The following is a 22,158-nucleotide window of genomic DNA, read 5'->3' as shown; positions in this document are numbered from 1 at the left end:
AGTCTTGCATCCAAGATGCCAAATATCAAACGAGCATTGCTCAATCCATATACATCCTGTCATCTGTGAACACAGTCAGCATGAAACTTCTACATAACGGAGATTATATGTTTAAAAGTCAGAAAACCAGTAGTTAAACAGATAGATCATCCTAGCAATGCTACAGATTCCATGTCTGAAAGGGGCTTTACTTGAAAAGCTCAAAATGAAATGCTTTTTATTCCAAAAGACATATTTAATTTGAGACACCAAGGAGACGTTCTGACTGCAGCAAATTTGTCAGCCCAAAGATTAAATCTAGCTTTGGTGTCTGGTCTCTTGTGTCAACATTTTATCGAGGGCCAAAAGTGTATCCAGCAAGATAATAGTTGCACAGTTAAAGCCACATTTACAGGACAGGGATTATTGCTGCTTGACCATAGACTCCAAAGATAAACAGCAAAAGAGAACAATTCACAAGTACATCCAAATATTTGGTTGACCATCAGGGATTAAAAGGGGGTTAATCATACATTCTTTATGACAAAGCTGTTAATCATACGGTCTTTACAATGTGAAAATCACACCACTTTTGTAACAACATGAATGAGTGTGGCAGTTTCCTACAGTATGATTGCTGCTTATAAACAGATACGATGGAAACCTAATCCTCTCCTTGTGCTTCCATTTGTCTACAGCTAGTGCTCTCTGCACTAGAGGTCAAAAGAGAGGACACCCAGTGGCGTAACAAACTAAACTCATATAGAAGACACACACAGTGAAAGTGTAAAATAATTGGTTGGAAAAATAATCAATTAATAGAACATACACAAGCAAAACATGTTGTTTAACAGGAATGTAACCACAGTGCTGTACTTCCTGTACCCTGTAGGAAGTGGGCAGACTAAAAATGGCTATCTTTTGTAGGTCAATCCATAGGACAGTTTCCATCCACTTGTCAATCAAATAATCTGAAGTTCGGTTAAAAAAAACCTCATATGTTTCCATCCAACGGCTTTAAAGCTAATAAAAACCTGTGCGTAATGACGGTATTGGTATTGGATTGGTATATTGAATTGATTTGAGACATTTTAAGGTGTTTCCATTCATTTTCGCAATGAATCGCGCACCATTCAAGCTAACATTTGTCCTGCTAGCCAAAATAGATTGCGCCGTCTGCCTACAAATGAGTAATATTGCACAAGTTGTAATAGTGCCAGCTGATAGCGACATATCAAGCTATAAGAAAACGACGATGCTATCAACACATTGCTAGGATGATGCAGATGCAGATGCAGATGCACGTAAATGCCCGACGACAACGGAGGCGGCCTGTGGTTTGGGAACGACAGCGCTCCAAACAGTTCTGGGAGATCGTGGTTCAGAGACACTTCACGGAAACCCTTTGGATGAAGCATTTTCAGATGACCAAGACAACATTTGACCTGTAATTTTATTGCCCGTCCCTTGCGCCAGATGTGGTAAGCCATCGCCCTCCGGTTCTAACTGAGAAGCGTATCGCCATTGCGCTCTACATACTACATGCGCAGAGTACAGGGTGGTAGGTGAAACGTTTGGGGTCAGCAAGACCACCGTGCACCGGTGTGTTTACGCCGTGTGCAATGCCATACGACTGAGGACGATACGAAGGTATAGCCTATATACCTGGAGTGGATGAGGTGCATGAGATCTCGCTGCGGAACTCCAGAGCGCACCTTTTGCCACAGGTGTATGGCGCAATAGACGGCACTCATGTCCCGATTAGACCTCCTGCTAAAGGCTACAGGGATTTTGTCAATAGAAAGGGCTTGCCATCAATCGTACTACAGGCTGTAGTAGACAATCATTGCATCATAAGGAACAGTTGCGTTGGCACTCCCGGTAGTGCGCATGCCGCGGCAGTCTTCACCACTTCTGACCTGTACAGGTGCGTCCATAACCATGAAGTTAATATGGTTGATAACCATAAAATGACCTAAAACGTAATCACAATTCATTATTTATTCAGCAAATAGCGTTTCCATCAGCCTATGCATAAGCCATTTACCGATTAATAGAAAATCTGATGGGACCGAACGTATACACTTTGAGTCGATATTAATGAAATGCAATCAAATTTTACTGTTTCCATAAGTTATTTTTTATTCGATATCACTTAATTTGCATAAAAACCTGTGGATGGAAACTAGGTTCATGACTGACGGATGATATTTGGAACACAAACGGAAGAAACAAGGACTATGATAGGAATCCATTGGAACCTGTAACTACTCAGTTGACCCATGAAGCTAATGCACAGGCTCTGACAATATACTGCGTCAAAGATATGCAGCCTCATTCATTTCAGTGAGACCAATGTATTGGTCCAATAGTCCCAGTCTTGGTGGAATACAGTGTAATCTTTCTATTTACCTTCCACAGAGACAGAGAATAAAAAATAATTGCCACCACGTTAACTTTCCACCGTAAAACGCTGACATACTATTACTATGTAATATCTTTGTGTCTGATAAGCCTTTAAACTCATGAATGTGTTATTCAAACCGGATTTCCTGGTTCATTTTCGGCTGTTACACCTGTAACAACATACTTTTTTTACACAATGTTATTTTTGGTCAAATTTGGCCAAACTTCTCTTTGACTGTTCCTGGTCTAGGGCCAACCAGACTCAAAACAAAGAACAGAGCCGGAAAATATTTTTTGGGGAAAAAGTGTGTAGTCCAGCAGATAGCTCATCATCAGAGTTGATGAAAAAGCGAAAACATAATTCATCTTCAATTCATACATGGAACAGCAAATGCAATACATGTAATATTGCATTTACAGTATATCACATTAAAAGTGCTGCACTCCAAAGCATCACTAGATGTTTTGGATGCATTTGTACTGTATAATGTATTTTCATTCTTCTTCTTAGGGTTTACTAGTCTGGCTATCACCAGACCAAGCTCAATCTTTTAAGATTGAACATTAGTTCTGGGGAGTATGCTCTGTATTTTCTCTGCACAAGAGGCGTGATCAACGCTCATAGTTCAAATGACTCTGTACGCAATTGGATAGTCCTTCAACCAATCAGACCAATGATCCGGGTGACGTAGCAGCGACAGTGGCATCAACGAGTTGCTGCCATGGAGTGCTGGGCTTCGGTGGCCAGCTTGTTGAATGTAAACAAAAAGCTGCTTGGTCGCTTCTCTATCGTCATCGTGTTAAACCCGCCAATAGCGCGCCAGATGGATAAGCCAGTTTGTGATTGGTTCCCGCAAATTTGTAACGGAAGCAGGATAGATAAACATTTTTTTCCAGCCTGAGCTGCAGGGCGAAATCAAATCGCGGCAGATCGGGCTGGGTTTACATTTCATCTTTGAAATTAATCATTGCGACTGAGATCAAACGACCAAATGCATTCATGATGCCTTCCAGTAACAACATTCAGTTTTCAGAATCCTGAAACAGTTTAGAGTACCTTGACTCACTCAAATCTCACACAGGTTTGTTTAAACTCCCAGTGCACCTACCAATAGTTTATCTACACTAAGTACAGCATGTGACAAGGCCCATATAAACTCAATAAAATCTGTAGCCTATGAATTAATCAAAGTGACATAACTTAAACTGTAAAATTACTAAATGGTCCCCTCATCCTGAAAATTGAAACACTGCTAAGGTTTCTTTGCTTTTATTTTGAACCCCTATTGATATATTTTTTCTCACAACTTGCAGTTTCTGCCTTGTGGTCCACATTATCATGGATCATATTGGTTGTGTAGTCAAGATGTATATATGTTGGATTCAATCCCATTTACAGTATCTTCTTTTTTTCTTACCCCGCATCATTAAAGACAATCTGAGTCTATGGCTGATGCAAATTTAATTAGTTGCGCATCCCAGGTTATTTAACAAACATATTAGAAGTTAACTTATCAACTATACGTTGATTATTGCACTGCAAGCTTCAATTGCCCAATGGATCATTTGAAAGACACACCATTTTACTTTCAGTTGACTGAATTCAGACCAAGTCAATATATATATATATATATATATATATATATATATATATATATATATATATATATATATATATATATATATATATATATATATATATATATAAATAAAACTTCACACAGTGAAATTTGGCATTTTTCCATTTCACTATATGATTTAAAGTAACAATGCATTTATAAAAAAAAAAAAAGACTTAGACTGAAAGACTATAGACTATGATTTAAAAAAAAAAGTTATTTTATCAAGTTTGTAGACTTTTACTATTTACATTGTGTTTACACTCCCGGCTTATGTGCCCCTTTGCATTCCCAACAGTTTTGACTATTGATGTTGCGGTTGGCCACACTTGCTTCTTAAACCTTGTGACATGATTTCATTGCTAATAAAGTGCCCTAAAAACACAACAAAAGAACAAATTATATTTTGACATAAGAATTACTGCGGAAAAATCAAGAAAAAAGGAATATATCTATGTAAACACTAGAGGGTGCTGTTACATATATTTGTTTCCCTTTAAACACTGAACATCCCCAGATAATAACCTGTGTGGAATGATTTACAGCCACAGTGGTCAAAACTATGTATATCAGAGCTTCAGTCTGGTGATGGCATGAAATCTAAATGTGCTCCTTGCTGACTGCTTCCTCGGTCAGCAGCAGTGGACCCTGGCAGTATATCTTAAATAATAACTTGTATCAAAAGAGTTCATGCATGAGGAAAACTCATGCTTTTAGAGTTGCTGTTAATCATGTTGTTTCCTCAATACCAAAATGTAAAAGAAAGAAAGAAAGAAAGAAACTCTGTATATTAACTCTGATTCTAGATGCATTGTTGGATTTTATCTTGCAAGGTAAACAATACATATTACTAAATAAATGTGTTAAACAAATGTTAATAGCTATGATAAACATGGTATCTTGCTCCCTCTCTGTCTACGGCCTGTTCATGTAAAGGGGGCTTCATGACCTAAAAATAACCCAACCCACTCATCTCCCTGTGTCAGTAGGGATCTGTATCTCCCTCTCGGCTGGCTATTTTCATTCATCTCTTTCTTTTTAACACCACACGTCAGTTTCTCACTTTGGCCCCTGGCTGAACGCCTTGCTTCATCTTCTGATTCCTTTACTCACCTCTTTCTCTCTCTTCCTAACCTTTTTTCTCTCTCATTAGTCCTCTTCGGCCACACACACTTCTCCCGTCTCTGTCTCATCTCCGAGCACTTCTCGTGCTCCTGACTCGCGTGGTCCTCGCTCGCTCCTTGGCTATTACCGAGGGCAGGGCTTGCAAGGTGGTGATGGCCATCTTGGTCCAGTAGTCCACCTCTTCGAAGATCCGGTATACCCAAAGCTTCAGCTCAAACAGAATGGTCGGACCGTCTAACTGCCAACAAGAAGGGGAGAGATCACCTGCCTTAATATCTCTCCAGCACTTTCACCATCATCAACACCTCTGTCAACATCATCACCTACCTCCAAGCCCTCCAAGCTGGGAGTCAGGACCATCACGCCGCTAGCAGTTTTGAAGAGTTCTCCAGTGTTGATTAAGAGAAGCGACAACCTCTCCTTCACCATCTTCCTCTGGGTCTCATAATCACCTTTCTTCCCACCGCCTAGCTGCTCTTCCTCTTTGGCGATGGCTCTCTCCAGAAAGCTGCGGCACTGTAGCAGAGCAGAGTGGAGACACCAGAGCTTGTCTCTGGTTTCCAGCTGAGAGGAAGGAGGAGGGACAGACACCAGACGACTGTCTGTCACCGTAACATCTGCAGTGAAACTCTCCTTCTTTCTCTTGAGGGGGGAAAGAGAGAAAACAAAGAGGGTGAAAATTAAAAACAGAAGTGAGATTTGGGAAGACATTAGGCCTAATAACGAAAAAAAAGAGGAGGAGGAGTTGGAAAGTGAAGTGCATAAGTGGAAGATTGAAGAATGCTTTCTATCAAGTATGAACCACACTGACGTCACTTTTGACAGAAATTTGGCACTATATTCAAGATCATGAAGAGGGATTTGTGTTCAGCACGATTCCAGTAAGGTTTTATTGAGTCAATAAGTAAAAGGTTAAAATAAGCAAGTTGAAATAACACTGAAGCACCACAGAAGCAAGAAAAAAACACATACAATACCATACTGTATGGAATAAATATGGTGTAAAATAACATGACTTTCAAAAAAGTTAAGTGTACTGTAAGACCCGCTGTGTTTTAATGTGCTGGGAAAAAATTTTCCGCCATGCGCTACATTAAAATTAATGCGACACACCTTACAAAAAGCGTGGCGGTTGTCAATATGACTAGGTAAGATGCATGTAAATTGTTGTGCCCAACACTGTTGAAATTTACAGCTATATTTCGATTTCTTTGCGGAAACACCGCCTTCACCTGCCATTTTTATCGGCTCGCTTTCGGGTCTGAACTTTCCGCGAAGCTTGCGCACAGATCAACTGCGCAACTGGGTTATAGGTTGCCAGGTTGAGGTGACAAACGGGTTGAAAATTGTATATGGTGTGTGGATTGTGTGAATAGGATGCGTTTCATACAAGATCTGGCAACTGGTCAACATTAGACAAACCTATTGTTCCGATTATTTATAAAGGGGTTTGGGGACATGCAAATTACGGGAGTTTCCCAGGAGAAATCTCAAACCGGGAGGGGTCCGGGAGATATAGGGCAAGGGCGTAAATCCAAGGGGGGTCTGGGGGGTCAGGACCCCCCCCCCAACTAAGGGTTGTCCCCCCCTAGAAATATCATTAAAACAATGCTGTGTACTGTAAATAACATAATGATGTATACTTTAAATATCTGTGTAAGTAGTAAAACAATACAAACCCTAAAAAATGCTTTTTAAGTTTAAAAACATTTTGAGTCCCCCCTCCCTTGCCTCACAGTGGTTTGGTCCACTGCATGCTGTACATCAGGATCTGCACTAGACTCACAGTCACATCGGGTAGTGACAGGAATGTAGTAAGTAGGCGGTTCAAGGCTATTGAAGGTTAATATTGACGATCTACAGTTGTGTTTTGCTCAATATGAAGTTAAGTGGCAGATCAGTTAAATATATATCCTCTGTCCCAGAAGAAACCTAATATTTATGTGGAGGGCACAAGATCATTTCATAATTAGGCCCTATAATATGACCGCGTGGTGAAACTATGAAACTAACTCATATTTAGACATCTGATGTTAAAGATTTGGGTTGTTGTTGCTCAGATAAAATGACAGAGAAATGAAAATGAAAAGATTCTTTTTCAGTAGGCTTACACCAAAACGCCAAGTAAGTACATTAAGTCCTCATATCAAGACAATTTGGTAACATCTTTATAAGAATGGGTGCTTATGGAAATAATAACGTCACTATGTCACTGGCAAAAGAGACAGAAAGAACTGAGACCAGGGACAGTCAGGTGTAGAGTCTCAGGTAAGGAACAGGGAGACCAGGGACAGTCAGGTGTAGAGTCTCAGGTAAGTGTGTTGAGCTTAGTTCATATTTTTGGAGGTGTGTGGCTGTCAGGGTGAGCAGATGAGCTTTACCAGTGGCTCACTAATTTACATTATGATCAGCTAATTTAACAAGTGTACAAAAGCATTGCATTTCTTTATATGGGGACACTTTTTGAAAATAAGTCATTATGTTTTAAGGTATTTTTGTGGCTTGATTGTAAACAACTTAAAAATAAATACATGGTTTTAAAGAAGAATATTTTGGTCAATTTAGTCAGCTTTTTCATTGAATCAAGAGAAACGCTGAAAAGAAGGATAATGGTACAGTCTCCATGCTACACTAATGATAGTATTAAGGCTTTCCTCTTTGTACACATGTCTTCTACGAGTATAATTGGCTGTATTATTTGTGTCCCCTTCAAAAATTGCTCTTCCGAAATGTTATGTTTATTGTCCCCCCCCTGCTGTTAGATCAGATTTACGCCCATGATATAGGGCTAAAAATCAGGAGAAACCCGGGAAAAACGGGAGTGTTGGCAGGTATGCCTTACAGACATGAGAGTGCTATCTTCTCATCTAACTCACTACAAGAAGGCAAACAGACCTATTTCACAAAATAAGAAACTGTTACTTTAACATTAATATAAAATCCATACTGTAGGCCTATATCTACCCTTGATAATAAAAAAAAGAGCATATAACAAAGATAGCGCCTTTGTACTCTCAGAGCTAATATGATCTGTCTGATGATGTTGACGGGCCACTTCGCAGGCATGATTGTAGCTGGCATCAGCTTTTAGTACTTGAGTGAGTTGTGAATCCCAGAGGCCTCCTTGTGAGATTATACTGAGGCGTTAATGTTGATACGTGCAAGCTAGTACCAGTGTGACAGAGTGGCCTAATGTGACCTGTACACTCTGAGAGTCAGCGGGGAATTTAATGTATCCTGAGACTGCAGAGGAAACATGATTCTGGCAGTTTTGAATTCCCGGGGAAGCGATAGAGACAATATTCTCATGGATCATTGTGAATTATGATAGGCTAATGTGGTAGCTGCTGACAATGATTTAAGATATATTAAACAGATGCTGGAAATGTGTGTTTTCTCACCCAATGAATAGGCAAGGGACAGCCCGCCTGGAAGAAAAAAAATAGAAGGCTACTCTGCCTGAAAAATATTTTATCTGGATGAATGTGAGATATATGTGCTAAAGTCTGAACTAAATCCTACTTCAGAGACAATTCCTCCAACTAATAAAGAGAAAACACAGGAGATAAAACATTTCTGTATAACAGCCTAAGACATATCTAATCACTTCATGGTGTGTTAACTAGAACGCTTCAGTTGCTGGAGCTTAAGAGGTGCAGCAATAGAATAGAACTGAAGAATGAAGGATAGAGGAAATAAAGGTCAAATCGTGGGAATGAAATGGATGAAGTTAACGGCTATGCCAGGCCACTCCCTGCTCCAAGCGAGACACATGAAAGGAACGATGAGGCAGTGAACTGGCAAGAAACCAAGAAGTTTTAATAACCGGTAGCTCTCACACCTATCGGCAAAGAGACAGGCTTGTGGAAAGAAGATGAAGGCTTCGTGCCCAGGCATCGATAAATTTGTGCCAGAAAAAACGCCCACCCCTGTCATTCCAACTGAGTTCACCCCCTCCACTCTGCATTCCTACCCCCTGCTGTCCTAGACATAATTTACTTTCCTTACACACAGATACACACACACTCCGTACCTCTAATCTTGCTTTTGCACGCATCCTTTTCCTCATTCTTTGTAGAAGGCAGAAGACAACCATGACACACACACACACACACACACACACACACACACACACACACACACACACACACAAAATCTATTAATTTTCCATTTAACCTTGGCCTAGTTGTTACACCCCCCCCACACACACACACACACACACACACACACACACACACACACACACACACACACACACAACACACACACACATAATGAAGTGCTGGTGGCAGGTTGTAGCCAATGGAAACATTAAGCTCCTGTAGCCTACTCACATAAAGTTCCAGTAAAATGGAGCACTCATAGCGCAGAAGCTCAGCTATAGCAGTAGCCCGGGCCACGGCGGTCCTGCTCAGATCCGAGCCGCCGGTCATACCTCTAGTCCGCCTGGCTGCCATCGGACCTGACAGACCTTAAGCTGTCTCTACCAGGAAGACACAGTAAACGCGCAAAGCAAGAGCCACCCTAATATACTCCCATGTGACGCCTGCCTCATCCCGACAACACCGGATTCCCGGTCATGCACTGCCCTTCCGTTCTCCGGCCAGTGCAGCATTAATTAGACTAGAGCCAGAGCCGCTTCGCTTCGCTTCTTAGGTTTCGGGAAAACTACTTTTAGTGTGTCTGCTCACTGTTTGTTACTTGTTAAAGAGTTAGCGGCCAATTCTCCGCCCTTTCCCCCGGGAACCTGATGCCAGGCAGGAGGAATTTAACGGGACGACCGGGGGCGGAGAGCCAGGGAGTGGAGGAGAGCACTGCTCATCATCTTATTCATGAGGAGTTTATCTGGTTTACTGGTAGTGACAAAACCAAATATGGTCTAAATTTAAGAAGGATGTCGCTTAGACTATTTCAATATGTCCTCTTTATGAGAAAAGTAGGCTATACAAAGATCACAGCAAAACCAGTCAATATCATACCAGAAATATCAAATAGGCCAAATCAAGTAGGCTTAGGCTAGGCTACTTCTACTTTACTTGAGTAGGGCCATAATTATGATTGATATCAGTTTATAAAATATGATTGTTAAAGCCTAGATCAAACTCATATATATATATATATATATATATATATATATATATATATATATATATATATATATACACATATAGTGTAGTATGCAGGTCTAAGCATAGCCTAATAAATTACAATAAAGCCGGTAAAATGTCATAAAAGTAACTGGTATAACTCAGTAGTGACATAAAATCTGCCAAATCTAGATATTAGAAAATAAACATTATTAAAAACACCTTAAAATTAAGATTTTAAGGATAAAGGGTATCATATGATGTAGCCTACAGATTGTAGCATAAAGCAAGCCATTTAAGGCAAATTTGTTATCTCTTAATTGGAAGCTGTTGGGCTATTTTAAAATTGACTTAACTTACTACACATATAGCCTACAGTATCGTGAAATACATGCAAATATACTGTCTTTTTCAGATTGTTATATAAGGAAAATGAGAATAGGCTATATTACAAAATCGATATAGTCACCACTTTTTTATAATAGGCTATAAGAAAGGAAGCAAGAAGTTATTAAAACATGTTCCACAATGCATTACAAAGGTAATAAATGTATAAAGATTATACTACACTATATAACATCCCTATGAATTTTCGTTCCAATAAGTTCATAGATCAATGTTTGTGTATTGTGGGCTGGTAATAATTTAAGGATGCAATACCACGCCTGTGCTGCAGGTGTCAGTGCAGGCAGCAGCTAGAATGTAAACACGGAGCAGCGGCTAAATAACAGCAGCTAACGTTAGACCTTAAACCTCAATTTAAAGACGAAATGGGAATGATTAAATATTTCCCCGCTGTATAATTTAATCAATTCAACTGTTTAAGTTAAGATTCTAGGGAACAGTAATAGCGTGCTTTGATTTTGAGACCAAGCTAACCAGCTAGCTAGCTTCGGTTGATTTTAAAGTCATGAACTCTCTGGTTGGCTACGGAGTGTCCTCGGAGTCCGACAGCGATGGAGATGTAGAGGATGTAAACAGTGATGGAGTTGGGTAAGTATTCACTTAAAAACATCTAGCACAAAACACAGATTGCCAGATACAAATACTATTACGCTAGCTTGCATAGGCTGTTAACCTCTCCGTCTCTCCTTTTCTATCTTCAAGTTCTGTTAAGGAGATGGGTGAGGTGGCATCAGCTGCCAAAAAGACCCGCAACTTCTTGCTGGAGTCTGGTTCGACTTCCAGTGAATCAGAACCAGAGGAAGAGGAGCCAGAGCCCTCTTCATCATCACCACATGCCCATAAACTAGCATCTTCTGCAGCCTGCCAGCCCACCCTGCCTGCTCCTTCCCTGGGTTCCCTCACCTCCAATAAACTACCCCCTCCATCTCTACGTACCTGTTCGGACGGCAGTGTGTTTGCCAACCCTTTCAAGGCTCAGGCAGACCAAAAGCTCAGCGCCTTGCAGAAACACGTCCCCCTCACAATGCAGGCCAAACCCTCCCAGATAGGAGGTAAAAGGATGTGTGTTTCATACAGGAAAGATGGGAGATGCAGGTTTGGGATCAAATGCAAGTTTGCTCATGACAGTGACCTCCAGACTCGCACTGATTGTCATCCACCTGTGAGTGAAGAAACATCAGTGTCAGATCAAGATGAGTCCCAGGCAGGTGGCTCATTTGGAGGAGGATCCCGGAACCTCCATCAGGAGACCAAAGAGGAAGAGTCAGGAGGGCAGCAAGTGAAGAAGAGAAAGGTTGGACTGAGTAACACCTTGATTCCGCCTAAACGAGCTATGAAGCAGTATACCATGCAGAGGGAAAGAGAGCAGATCAATATGTCCTGATGGATGTGTTCTGTCATTAAAGCAATAGTACTAGGGTGAAATGTTTTTTCAGTGTGTATATATTGTAGAAATTGTGCACTATCCACTGTAGGACCAATTAATGACTCAGGCGTACAGTAATTTGTGGTTCTTGCTCAAGGACATTTTGACATGTGGACAGGAGCTGGGGATTGATCCACCAACCTTACTGTAAATGGTTGACCTCAAACCAACTAAACTATAGCTGCCCCAGTTGAAGAGAAATTCTGTGGGGTTTCTTGGGTGTGTTATTTGTTTTGATTGTGTTCTCAAACTGTCAGTGAATACTCTGGATAAATGTTAAGACGTTTATTTACATCTTATAAATGAACCGTTTCTGTGTTTGCTCTACCACACATCCTCTTGATTTCATATTGATATATGCTCCAAGGTTTTTACATAGCTTTGCTTTTCAAATTACATTACACTTCAAAGGTTATGACACATTTTGAGTTTAATAGTCTTAGGGATTCAGTGACTGTGCTTGCTATTAAGGGTTCATGTGTGATTTACAGTATCCAAGGTAACAGTTTGGCTGCCTATAATGACCAAGGACTTTTGTGAGTAGTACATACATTATTTAGGTTATTATTCCTTCAATGTCTACCAACAGCCAACAAACAGCTGCACAGCTAAAAGCTGTCAGTGAAACACGTTAAAGGACACTGCCAAAGTAGTTAAAATATGAATACCTTTAGAAGACTGTAAAACATTTTTTTTGTCCATTCCTTTTTTGGTTTTGAAATGTTTCTGTTTGACAGTTTAGATAGTTTATTATATTTTCTTATAACCTCGCCAAATAAAGGCTTTACAGTAGATCTGGACACTAACTGAAAAAAATAGCTGCCTATTTATTATAAGAGAATTTACTCACCCCACACATTGGGGTCTGTTTATAGCTTTCTAATACATGTTTTGTGTTGATTCCAATAGGAACCTTGACGCCACACACTAGGTGTGTGTGCTATATATTACTAAGAGGTATGCTATATTATTGCATAATAGCAACAGCTTTGCAACATAACCTCAGCATCATTACACACACTCACATAAAAGGCTAGTTAAGTTTACAGGATGTATGTACAAAGGCAACAACTTACACATACAGACACATATCTTTCCCTGATACAGATATTCTAAAAAGCTACCAAATATGACTATGAGTGGACAGTACATAATATACTGGTGCTCCTACATTTAGCTCAAACATTGCAATACAGTATATTAGGTCACTGATGGCAATCTGCCTCTATCTTCTGTTTTGTGTGCTCTCTTTGTTTTACATGAGAGTCTGCGCCACATGTCTCTCAGTGCTGTCCGAGTGAACTTCCCTGTGTCCTGTCTGCTCCCAGACCACACCATCCTCCCCCATAACTTCTGTCTGCACAAGGGAGCTGGCTGACGGAGAGGAAGACGAGAGCACCGGATTGTCCAGAATAAGGCTGTCCCCATTAGTGGAGGCTGGGTTCAGGGACTGGGGCTGGGGCTGGGACGGAGACAGGAGAGGAGAGCGCTGCTGAGAGGTGGCTAGAATGGGGATCTGCTGAATGTGGGTCTGAGACTGGCTGACCGGCTGGAAGGTCATTTGAAGAATTTGTGTCTGCCCCTGGCTCTGCTGCTGGGAGGAGTATGACTGAAGAGGGTGAAGCTGGGGTTGATGCTGGGTCAGCACTGAGCTGGAGTGGAGGGTCAGTTGTTGGATTTGGGGCTGCTGTGGCTGCTGAGCAGCCTGCACAAACTGGACGGGCATCTGGAGCTGGAGGTGAGTCTGCTGCTGGTTGTCAGCTGGCGAAGGGGGGTCGATGGGGGACAGGGCAATTGTCACTGGTACTTGCATGGTATGGAGGCTCTGGTCTTGTCCCAGTAAAACCACCTGGTGACTCACTTGTTGGGTCACATGACCCATCTGGGACACCTGAGCCAATTGCCCTTCATTGCTCAGCTGGTCCATCTGCCCACCCTGCCCTATTTGGCTCATGTCCAGGCTAGTGACCTCTGCTTGCATGGGGTTTCCTGGAAGCTCCAGCAGGGAGGCAGGGGTTGTGATGAGGGCGCCAGCATTGGCTGCCAGAGCCTCAGCGATGAGCACCTCGGGGTGACTCTTAGCCTTATGGGCCACCACACAGTCCTTCTTCTCAAACTTCTTGCCGCAAATGGAGCAGGCGAACTGATAAGTGGCATCAGCGTCATGCTTCTTCATGTGCCAGTTGAGTGACGCCTTCTGACGACATGTGAAGCCACAGATTTCACACCTATGGGGGGAAACATTTAGAGACAATGCATGTATTCAAGTAATCTTGGACATATTAAGAGAATGAAGAACGAAGAAAGCAAACAAGCAAAAACTGTATACAGAGAAGTACTAACTGCAAGGGCTTCTCTCCAGTGTGAATCATGCGGTGCACAGCCAGGTTGTGGGAACTCTTGAAGGCACGAGCACAGAACTCACAGATGTAGTCCCTCTGGTCTACAATAACAAAACACTCAAAATAGAGATGTGTTCTCTTATCAATTATAACAAGAAGTGGTCAGACACAGATCGAACCCAATGCACGTTTTATGTATGCTGTAGGTGTACCTGTGTGGTGTTTTGCGTGACGCAGCAGCTGCTTCTGTAGTCGGAAAAGCCTTCCACAAGAAGGGTGAGGACACACGTATTTCTTCTTGAGCAGGTGTTGGTACTTTATATGGTGCTGGTGTGCAGAACAAAGAAAACATGTAAAAACAGAGCATCACTAACAGGATAATGCAGGGGTTAGCAGACTGAAAACGGCATATGTTTGAAAAATCAAACGGTCTATACTAAAGTTTGGAATAGATTTCCAATTAGAGATGCACCGATAGACCAGCCGGTGACCGGAATTGGCCGGTTTTCACGTGCTCGGCCATGACCGGCAGGTCAGTCTGACATATACCGATTTCATGCCGGTCAATGCTACAATTAACGGACAACATAAGTTATACGTGTTACAGTTTTCAAGGACGCACGCACACACGGACGCGATAGCACAGTCACTTTTTCCTTTCTCTCAACTTTTCCGCCGTGTGTCGCGCGTACCCGCTCGCGGTGTGAAGCGCGTGTCCGCGCTATTCTCGCACATGTAGGGAACCTCGTGAATTAACCTGCAACATGTCAGCTGTTTGGAAATCCTTCAGCGTGTGTGCAGAAGATAACAAGTTTGCAATATGCAACACCTGCAAGGAAAAAGTAGGGCGTGGAGGGACGACACCAAAAACCAAAATCACATTTTTTTAGTTGGATATTGGATGTGAAAAGAAGGAAATGGTTCTAACATTGCACTTTAGATGTGTGTGAATTTCCCACACCAGGAGTAATTTATATAGTTCTATTTTATAGTGATCCATTATCTGTTCAAAAAATGTTCTATGTTCTGTGCAAAATGTTCTATTAAAGAAGAGATAGAAAATAAATATTTGTGTGTGCTGTAAAGAGGTTAGAAAAAATGAAATCGGAATCGGCTAAAATCGGTATCGGCTGGCCTAACTCAAAGAAAATCGGAAATCGGAATCCACCTAGAAAGTTGTAATCGGTGCATCTCTATTCCCAATCACTACATTTGAACGATTAGAGTGACAGATGTAAATAAGCTGTGACAGACTGCGACTTGCTGAGACAGACCTGTAGGTAGCGAGGATGAGCCAGGACTGTGCCGCATCCCTCCATTTCACAGCGCACGTACTGCACTGGGGGCTTCTTCCTGTGTAGGGGAAGCACATGGCATTGCAATGTCACAGTGCTGAAACCGCAAATGAAATGAATCTCAACTCCTCGTGGATATCTCACATATATCCAAATTCGTTGCTCACCATGTCAAACATTAATCACTGCCATATGCTTTATTTCTGGGTGAAATGATGACAGGATGATTCACTTAAATCATATTATAAAGTAATAATTACGATGCCCTAAAACAGACATCAACCTCACCTTCTCTTTGGCAGCCGGGGGGTTTTATCGTCTTTTTTCCGCCGGCCTCTCCTAACACAGAAGGAAAAAATATTTTTTTTTTTTTTTTTTTATTTGCTTTGTAACCATACAAAACAGACACACGTTACATTCAGATTCCACATGCAACAGTAGCTAATTAGACATACGAGTAATGTGAATCTATCCTATTGATAACTTGGTATACATTGGCTGGTACTGGGCTTACTTCCTGGGTCCATCCGGGTCCTCCACCATTTCTTCCTCAAGCTTTACTTCTTCTTCTAAACTCTCCAAGTTGTCCAAACCTTCTACCTTTATATCAGCAACCTCTTTCTCTTTTTTAGGTGCCTTTTCTTTCTCTTTCTTCTCCTTCTGTTTAGGAGGAGCTCTGCGCTTAGGTTTAGGGCCATCCCTAAGACAAAAAGAGAAATGTTCAGTTACTGAACAAAAAATATGGTGCCTATGTCTAATTTTGTCACACACACACACACACACACACACACACACACACACACACACACACACACACACACACACACACACACACACACACACACACACCGTTCAGCCTTCGGGTCGTAGCTCTGGTCATTTAGGTCATCTGTAAAAGGAAGGTCTTCATCACTGCTTAGACCCTCTTCTTCCTCTGCACCACTGAAAGCGAAACAACAAATCACTTGAAACAGAATTCCCCACTTTCTGTCTGTACAGGGTCCAGAGAATGCGCTTGAGAAAAGTCTACCTCTGACTCTGTGGCTGGTAGCTGAGATCGTTTGGGTCATCCCGAAATGGAGGGCCTTCATCATCGAAGAGTGGTTCAGCAACATCCTCGCTTTCCTCCTCTTTCTTTTTACTGAGACAGCAAACACAGCGGCCATCAAAACACAGCACCACTCTCACTTAGTCACACACTTTCACCATTTACAAGACCGTATACTTTAAAATAAAATTTTTATACATTTCAAAACAATACTGCATAACCACACCCACACACACACACACACACAGGTAGATATAAAAGATGATAAAATCTTTTTAAAGTGACCATTTAAACTTAGCACAAAATGTAAGGAAATTTGTGTTTGGTAGATTATTTCTCTGTGGTAACAATGCTTTTTGGGTTGCGCCCATGAATAATTTGCCAAATCTTCTCTGCCAATGCAGCTTATTCTGCCATTGACTCGTTTGGTGTTTGGTGGCTTGGATGATTGAAGTTTGAAGAAACAAGACATATTGGCAATTAAACAATTCATTCATTTTACAAACAGGAGCCTCAGTAGCGTTTGGAAGAACCATACACAGCCACAACAGACTGGCACCTCCTCCTCATGCTGGTCACACACTGCTGTGGGATGGCATCCCATTCTTCAACCAGCATTTGTTGCAAGTCAGCCAACGTGGTTGTGTTGGTCACTCTGGCACGATCAGCACGCCCAAGCTGATCCCACAAGTGTTCAATGGGGTTGAGATCAGGACTGCTGGTTGAAGAATGGGATGCCATCCCACAGCAGTGTGAGTGACCAGGCTGGTGACCAGCATGAGGAGGAGGTGCCAGGCTGTTGTGGCTGTGTATGGTTCTTCCACACGATACACAAGATTTGGCAAATTTTTCATGGGCGCAACCCACATACTCAGCGCTGCTGCTCATCCCACAAATGCATGTTCCTTACAAATGGGGCACCATTTGAAAGGGAACTAAACAGGCTTTCCAACGGTATAAGATTTATTGCCAAAAAGCATTGTTACCACAGAGAAATAATCTACCAAACACAAATTTCCTTACTTTTTGTGCTAAGTTTATTATGTCATTTTCTAAAAGAATACAACTCCAGCTTACAATGTTCATATTATGTTTAACCAAAGGGACAAAAATATACTCACATATCATTTTTTACCTCTCCTTCCACTGCTGCGTGACAAACAGAGAAATAATACAGAAGACACAAGTTTAAAAAAAATAAAAATATATATACTTTTAGCCACTTCAACCTTCAATTTTAGTACACATTTATGATGCAAAATGGGAAAGGGATGAAAGCATACTGCAGTCTACTGCAAGCAGTCTAGTGAATTTTTGGAAGTAAAAGGTAGGGGCCAAGAAAGGATTGCAGCCAGATTTTTAACTCAAAAAGGCAGAACCAATCCCATTAGTTACACAGAAAATCCATAATCTCAACCCTCCCTTATCTACTAAATAGGGTGTCACTGATGGTTTCCTATAGAATAAATAATATCCTGAGAAGTAGTAATGAGCATGACGCTTCAGTGCTTCTGCATCTGTAGGATTTAATTTGTGAATTATAAGCCCACATGTTGAACCATTGTAGCTCACTGTCAACAGGTTGCTCACCAGCTGGATTCTCCATTCCAGGTTCGGTTTTACACACAGGCTTGGCAGAGCCGCGGACAGCCCTGCCAGACAGGGGCTTGGCACGAGTCTGAGCTGGGGGGCGTCTGGAGGGTAGAGCTAAAGTGAGGGAGCAGAAGCATGCCATTAAACATACTGTATGACACAAGTGTACAGGCATGTGCAGACACAACCACACACAAGCCAGCTCTGTGTGAAATCCACTTGAGATTTAACTTTTAAATGTAGATTTAGCACGAGACATAAAGCTTTTTTCCCCAACATTTCTCTGATTACCTTGAGCATCTGTGGCAGGTTTCTTGGGGTCCTCTGAGCTGCAGATAAGGGGGAAAAAAAACACTGAGGTCTGACATCATCATCATATCTCTAATACAACAATGCATGAGTTTCAACATTTGAATACAAATGTGATCATTTGTAATTTAGCCAGGTAAGTTTACTCCACCCTTCTTTATGCAGAGCTGCAGAAAGGGGATGAGCTATGCTGAAGGCGTGCTTTTGACAGGAACTGACCCCACCGACATAAACACACAAGTTTTAAGTCTAGACAGGCGCTATATAAACAAATGTAGTTGTCTATTAGGTATGACTGTTCAATTAAAAACTTACTCTGTGCCTTGAAGGCTTTCACCTGCGACACCCCCTCCAGCGTCAGCCGAACCCGCAGATTCAGAAATTTTCTTCCGCCTCGAGTTGGAAACTTTCCTCCGCTTTGTCGCACCGGTGTCCGGGCTCGGTTCGTCTTCTTCGTCGTCGCTCTTGGTGTCCTTCAGCCAGGCCGGTACTGCCCTCGTCGACCTGTCTCTTAAAACTCGTCCTGAGCTCTGCGGGCTCGACGCTGCTCCGTTAACGTCTGGTATTGAAGCAGAGACGCTGGTCCTCGGGCGGCACGCTCCCCGCTCTCTGAGACCCCTCCGCGGGGTAACGGTTATACTGGTGGCTGGGGTTTCTTCTGCGGCCTTGTCCTCCGCCGGCTCTTCACCTTTATTTACACCCCCGGTTCGGTCGCCCGCCGGTTCCATCACCGTGAGGACACTTCAGCCTACTTCAAATTCAGCTTAAATTCAAGTAGGTTTAGCAATTTGAGGAAAAACGGACATCTGGTTTAAAGACGTTTTGATTGCAAGCGGCCTTTATCCAACAGTGGGGCATTTTCTGTGAATGCGTTGGATTCGTCGCAAATTAAATGCATATATTTACTAATTAGAAATTGAAAACTTTTCTTAATTATCTATTCTGCAATAAACCTATATAATTTTAAAGAAGCAGACACTATTTCGCGTTCTTAAAGCTATAGTAAACCTACTTATTCGCCCGGGCCTGCAGCACATCCATTTTGTGCGCTTTGTTGCGTCTCCTTTAAGCCAAATGTAAACTGAGGTTACGTTCAGGAGCGGTAACGCATTTTAGCAGCTGTAAAAATCATCTGGATTTCCCTGTGTGCGTTTTGCAGATGAGTCGACCTAGATGCATTGTTTATAAATCTGCAAAGACAGACAGCAGCAGGCGTGCAAAAGCATCGCACACGCGGATCGCTGCCGGGGCATCATGGGAACTATAGTGCAAGTTAGATCAGCTTTGTTTTAAGGATATTTCTATATTTATGTCATGATTGTATCCCTTTACGATACAAAATAGGAATATAAGATCCTGAATAGAATTAGCAACATTTTTTTTTAATAAAAAATAATACAGTATTAATGTAATTATGTGCATGTTTCATTCATGCAGAATACTTTCCCTGCCAAACACATTGACCCACGTAAAACCAGGTGAAAATACTATTCTCAGTGTATTTTATTCCCCAGCCCACAATAGTTTGTGTTCTGTGCTAAATACATACATGACAATATTTGTTTCAACACTCAGACTGAAGCATAGTTTTCTTGCATGTGTTGAATTCATATTTGAACCACAAGAAAGACTAAATATGGTTTATTTCCTACAATATTCTGCATTAATGACTGTGGAGCTAACATGGCTGCCAGTGAAAAACGCACTGGTCTGAGCTGTACAGCTCTGCTGCAAGTTGTTCTGATGGGGTGCATTTACCACCAGATGGCAATATTGTCTTACATGTAGGCTATAACGCCACATTGACAGCATCAGTGTGATGAAGTAGGTGTGGTGTTGATGTGTTTATTAAGGCAGTATGTTGGAGATAATATTCCTGGGAAATAAACTCTTGCCTCTTGTCTGTAAGGTTTTTATTAAATATACACTGATCACGAACACACAGCTGTGTGGATACAAACCACCAGATTGTAAGCAGGGATGAGCAAAACCCTAAAATTAGCGTCAGAATTACCAATATTGATACCAATACCAATATATCTTGTTATTAAAAGCAGAAAATGTGCTCATCATGTAGAGAGGGACCATGTGCCATCATTTATGAGGTAAATACACCATTAATATTCTGAATATATATTTTATTACCACTGAGTGATTTGCCTAACATTAAGCATTTTACTATTCTCTGATGATTATCTAATCACATGCATGTTTAAACAAGTCATTAATGGTAAATTGCAAAGTCATTAATTGTAAATAGCAAATGTTTATTGTGTAACAAGGTGATCATTGGACGCATTTAATGTAGACTACACAACATCAGCAGAGAAGCTGGTGCATACACTAAGAAGACAGTTTGTGTGCAAAGAACATGATTTAACTTGAGACATTCATTTTTTGGTGTTGCTGTATGGAGTTATATTCCTGTCTTTATTCAAGAGCGCATTCTTTCAATTTGAGAGCATTTCTCACTGAAATTACGTTCAGATTTTGTAATAATTTCCCTCAAAACCTTGCTCTCACACTCAAATAGTCACTGCTCGCGCTTGGATTTGCTCTGCTTGTGGTCAAACTTTCTGCTTGGACTCAGATATGTTGTTCTGTGGACAGATTTCCTGCTCTCAGCCTTGGCCCTTCTCCTCGCACTCAGGCTGATTCTGCGCGCTTACAAATCTTCTCCTCTCGGATTTCTCCTGCGCGCTCGGATTTTTTAGTGTTACAACCCTATCAAAATTCCCCAACCAATAGAATGCCAGGGTGCCATTGGTTGACCAATGAAATGATCCCTGCCCGTTGAGGGTGCGTTTGTTTTACGTTAGAACGTCTGTTGCGGACAACTGTAACCGAGTTTATTTACCCCTGTCGTCCATCGCTTTATTATTAGTATATGTCAACAATGTGCACAGAATGATCGACGCTCTTTCACCTGCACCCATCGGGAAACGGGAGAAAGCTTTGAAGTGGGACATATCAAGTTAGGTCCACAACTACGAGGGTGAGTAACATAAATTAAGCACGTAGCATATGGCGCTAGCATATAGCCTTGCTTGATGTCCATAAACAAATAGATTTTCTTTATAGTTTAGCTAGATTGAACGATATATGACTGACAGTATGTGTGTATTTACAACTGGTATTTAATGACCCCACTTTGGTTAAACACGTTCCTGGGGATTTGGCTAATTTCAGACATGCTAGCATATAGCCTAGCTTGATGTCCTCAAACAAATAGATTTTCTTTATAGTTTAGCTAGATTGAACGACATATGACGAACAGTATGTGTGTATTTAATGACCCCACTTTGTATTTTTTCCTTGTTTGGTTAACCGTGTTCCTGGAGATTTGGCTAATTTCATGTTAGAGCCAATAGTAAAACCTAAACTGAAATACAACTGAAAGAACACAAGAAACTGGATTGTTTGTATCAGTTTTTGCATCAATGTTATGTGTTGTTCATCAGAATTTAGTCTTTTCCTTCATATAACATTAGTCTGAAAATGATGGATTCAAATCAGTCTGTATA

General features: G+C 41.4%; 3 protein-coding genes across 4 annotated transcripts; 1 reads left to right on the top strand and 2 right to left on the bottom strand.

Moving 5' to 3' along the window:
* Window positions 1-4,098: 4,098 nt before the first annotated feature.
* On the bottom strand, window positions 4,099-9,862 carry cntf (ciliary neurotrophic factor). The gene is made up of 3 exons (XM_078260504.1): window positions 9,464-9,862; window positions 5,457-5,771; window positions 4,099-5,367 (listed from the first exon to the last, which is right to left on the bottom strand). Exons 1-3 carry the CDS (start codon window positions 9,584-9,586, stop codon window positions 5,194-5,196), a joined length of 612 nt encoding a protein of 203 aa, XP_078116630.1. The 5' UTR covers window positions 9,587-9,862; the 3' UTR covers window positions 4,099-5,193.
* A 1,023-nt stretch (window positions 9,863-10,885) lies between these two features.
* Window positions 10,886-12,374, top strand: LOC144524321 (uncharacterized). Its single transcript, XM_078260492.1, has 2 exons — window positions 10,886-11,209; window positions 11,324-12,374. The coding sequence occupies exons 1-2, from the start codon at window positions 11,127-11,129 to the stop codon at window positions 12,003-12,005; spliced, it is 765 nt and encodes a 254-aa protein (XP_078116618.1). The 5' UTR covers window positions 10,886-11,126; the 3' UTR covers window positions 12,006-12,374.
* zfp91 (ZFP91 zinc finger protein, atypical E3 ubiquitin ligase) lies at window positions 12,318-19,727 on the bottom strand. Of its 2 annotated transcripts, none has more exons than XM_078260470.1 (12): window positions 18,950-19,727; window positions 18,617-18,654; window positions 18,323-18,439; window positions 17,854-17,881; window positions 16,715-16,825; window positions 16,534-16,626; window positions 16,199-16,384; window positions 15,973-16,023; window positions 15,664-15,742; window positions 14,602-14,716; window positions 14,391-14,490; window positions 12,318-14,275 (listed from the first exon to the last, which is right to left on the bottom strand). In XM_078260470.1, the coding sequence occupies exons 1-12, from the start codon at window positions 19,360-19,362 to the stop codon at window positions 13,303-13,305; spliced, it is 2,304 nt and encodes a 767-aa protein (XP_078116596.1). In that variant the 5' UTR covers window positions 19,363-19,727; the 3' UTR covers window positions 12,318-13,302. The 2 variants fall into 2 exon arrangements, with proteins under 2 accessions (XP_078116596.1, XP_078116605.1); XM_078260479.1 differs by having other exon boundaries at window positions 17,854-17,878.
* Between the last annotated feature and the right edge of the window lie 2,431 nt (window positions 19,728-22,158).

This window comes from Sander vitreus, chromosome 2, assembly GCF_031162955.1.
Source record: "Sander vitreus isolate 19-12246 chromosome 2, sanVit1, whole genome shotgun sequence".
NCBI classification, from domain to species: Eukaryota; Metazoa; Chordata; class Actinopteri; order Perciformes; family Percidae; genus Sander; species Sander vitreus.
The sequence above is the reverse complement of the archived record's forward strand: the minus strand, read 5'-3'. Positions and strand labels throughout refer to the sequence as shown.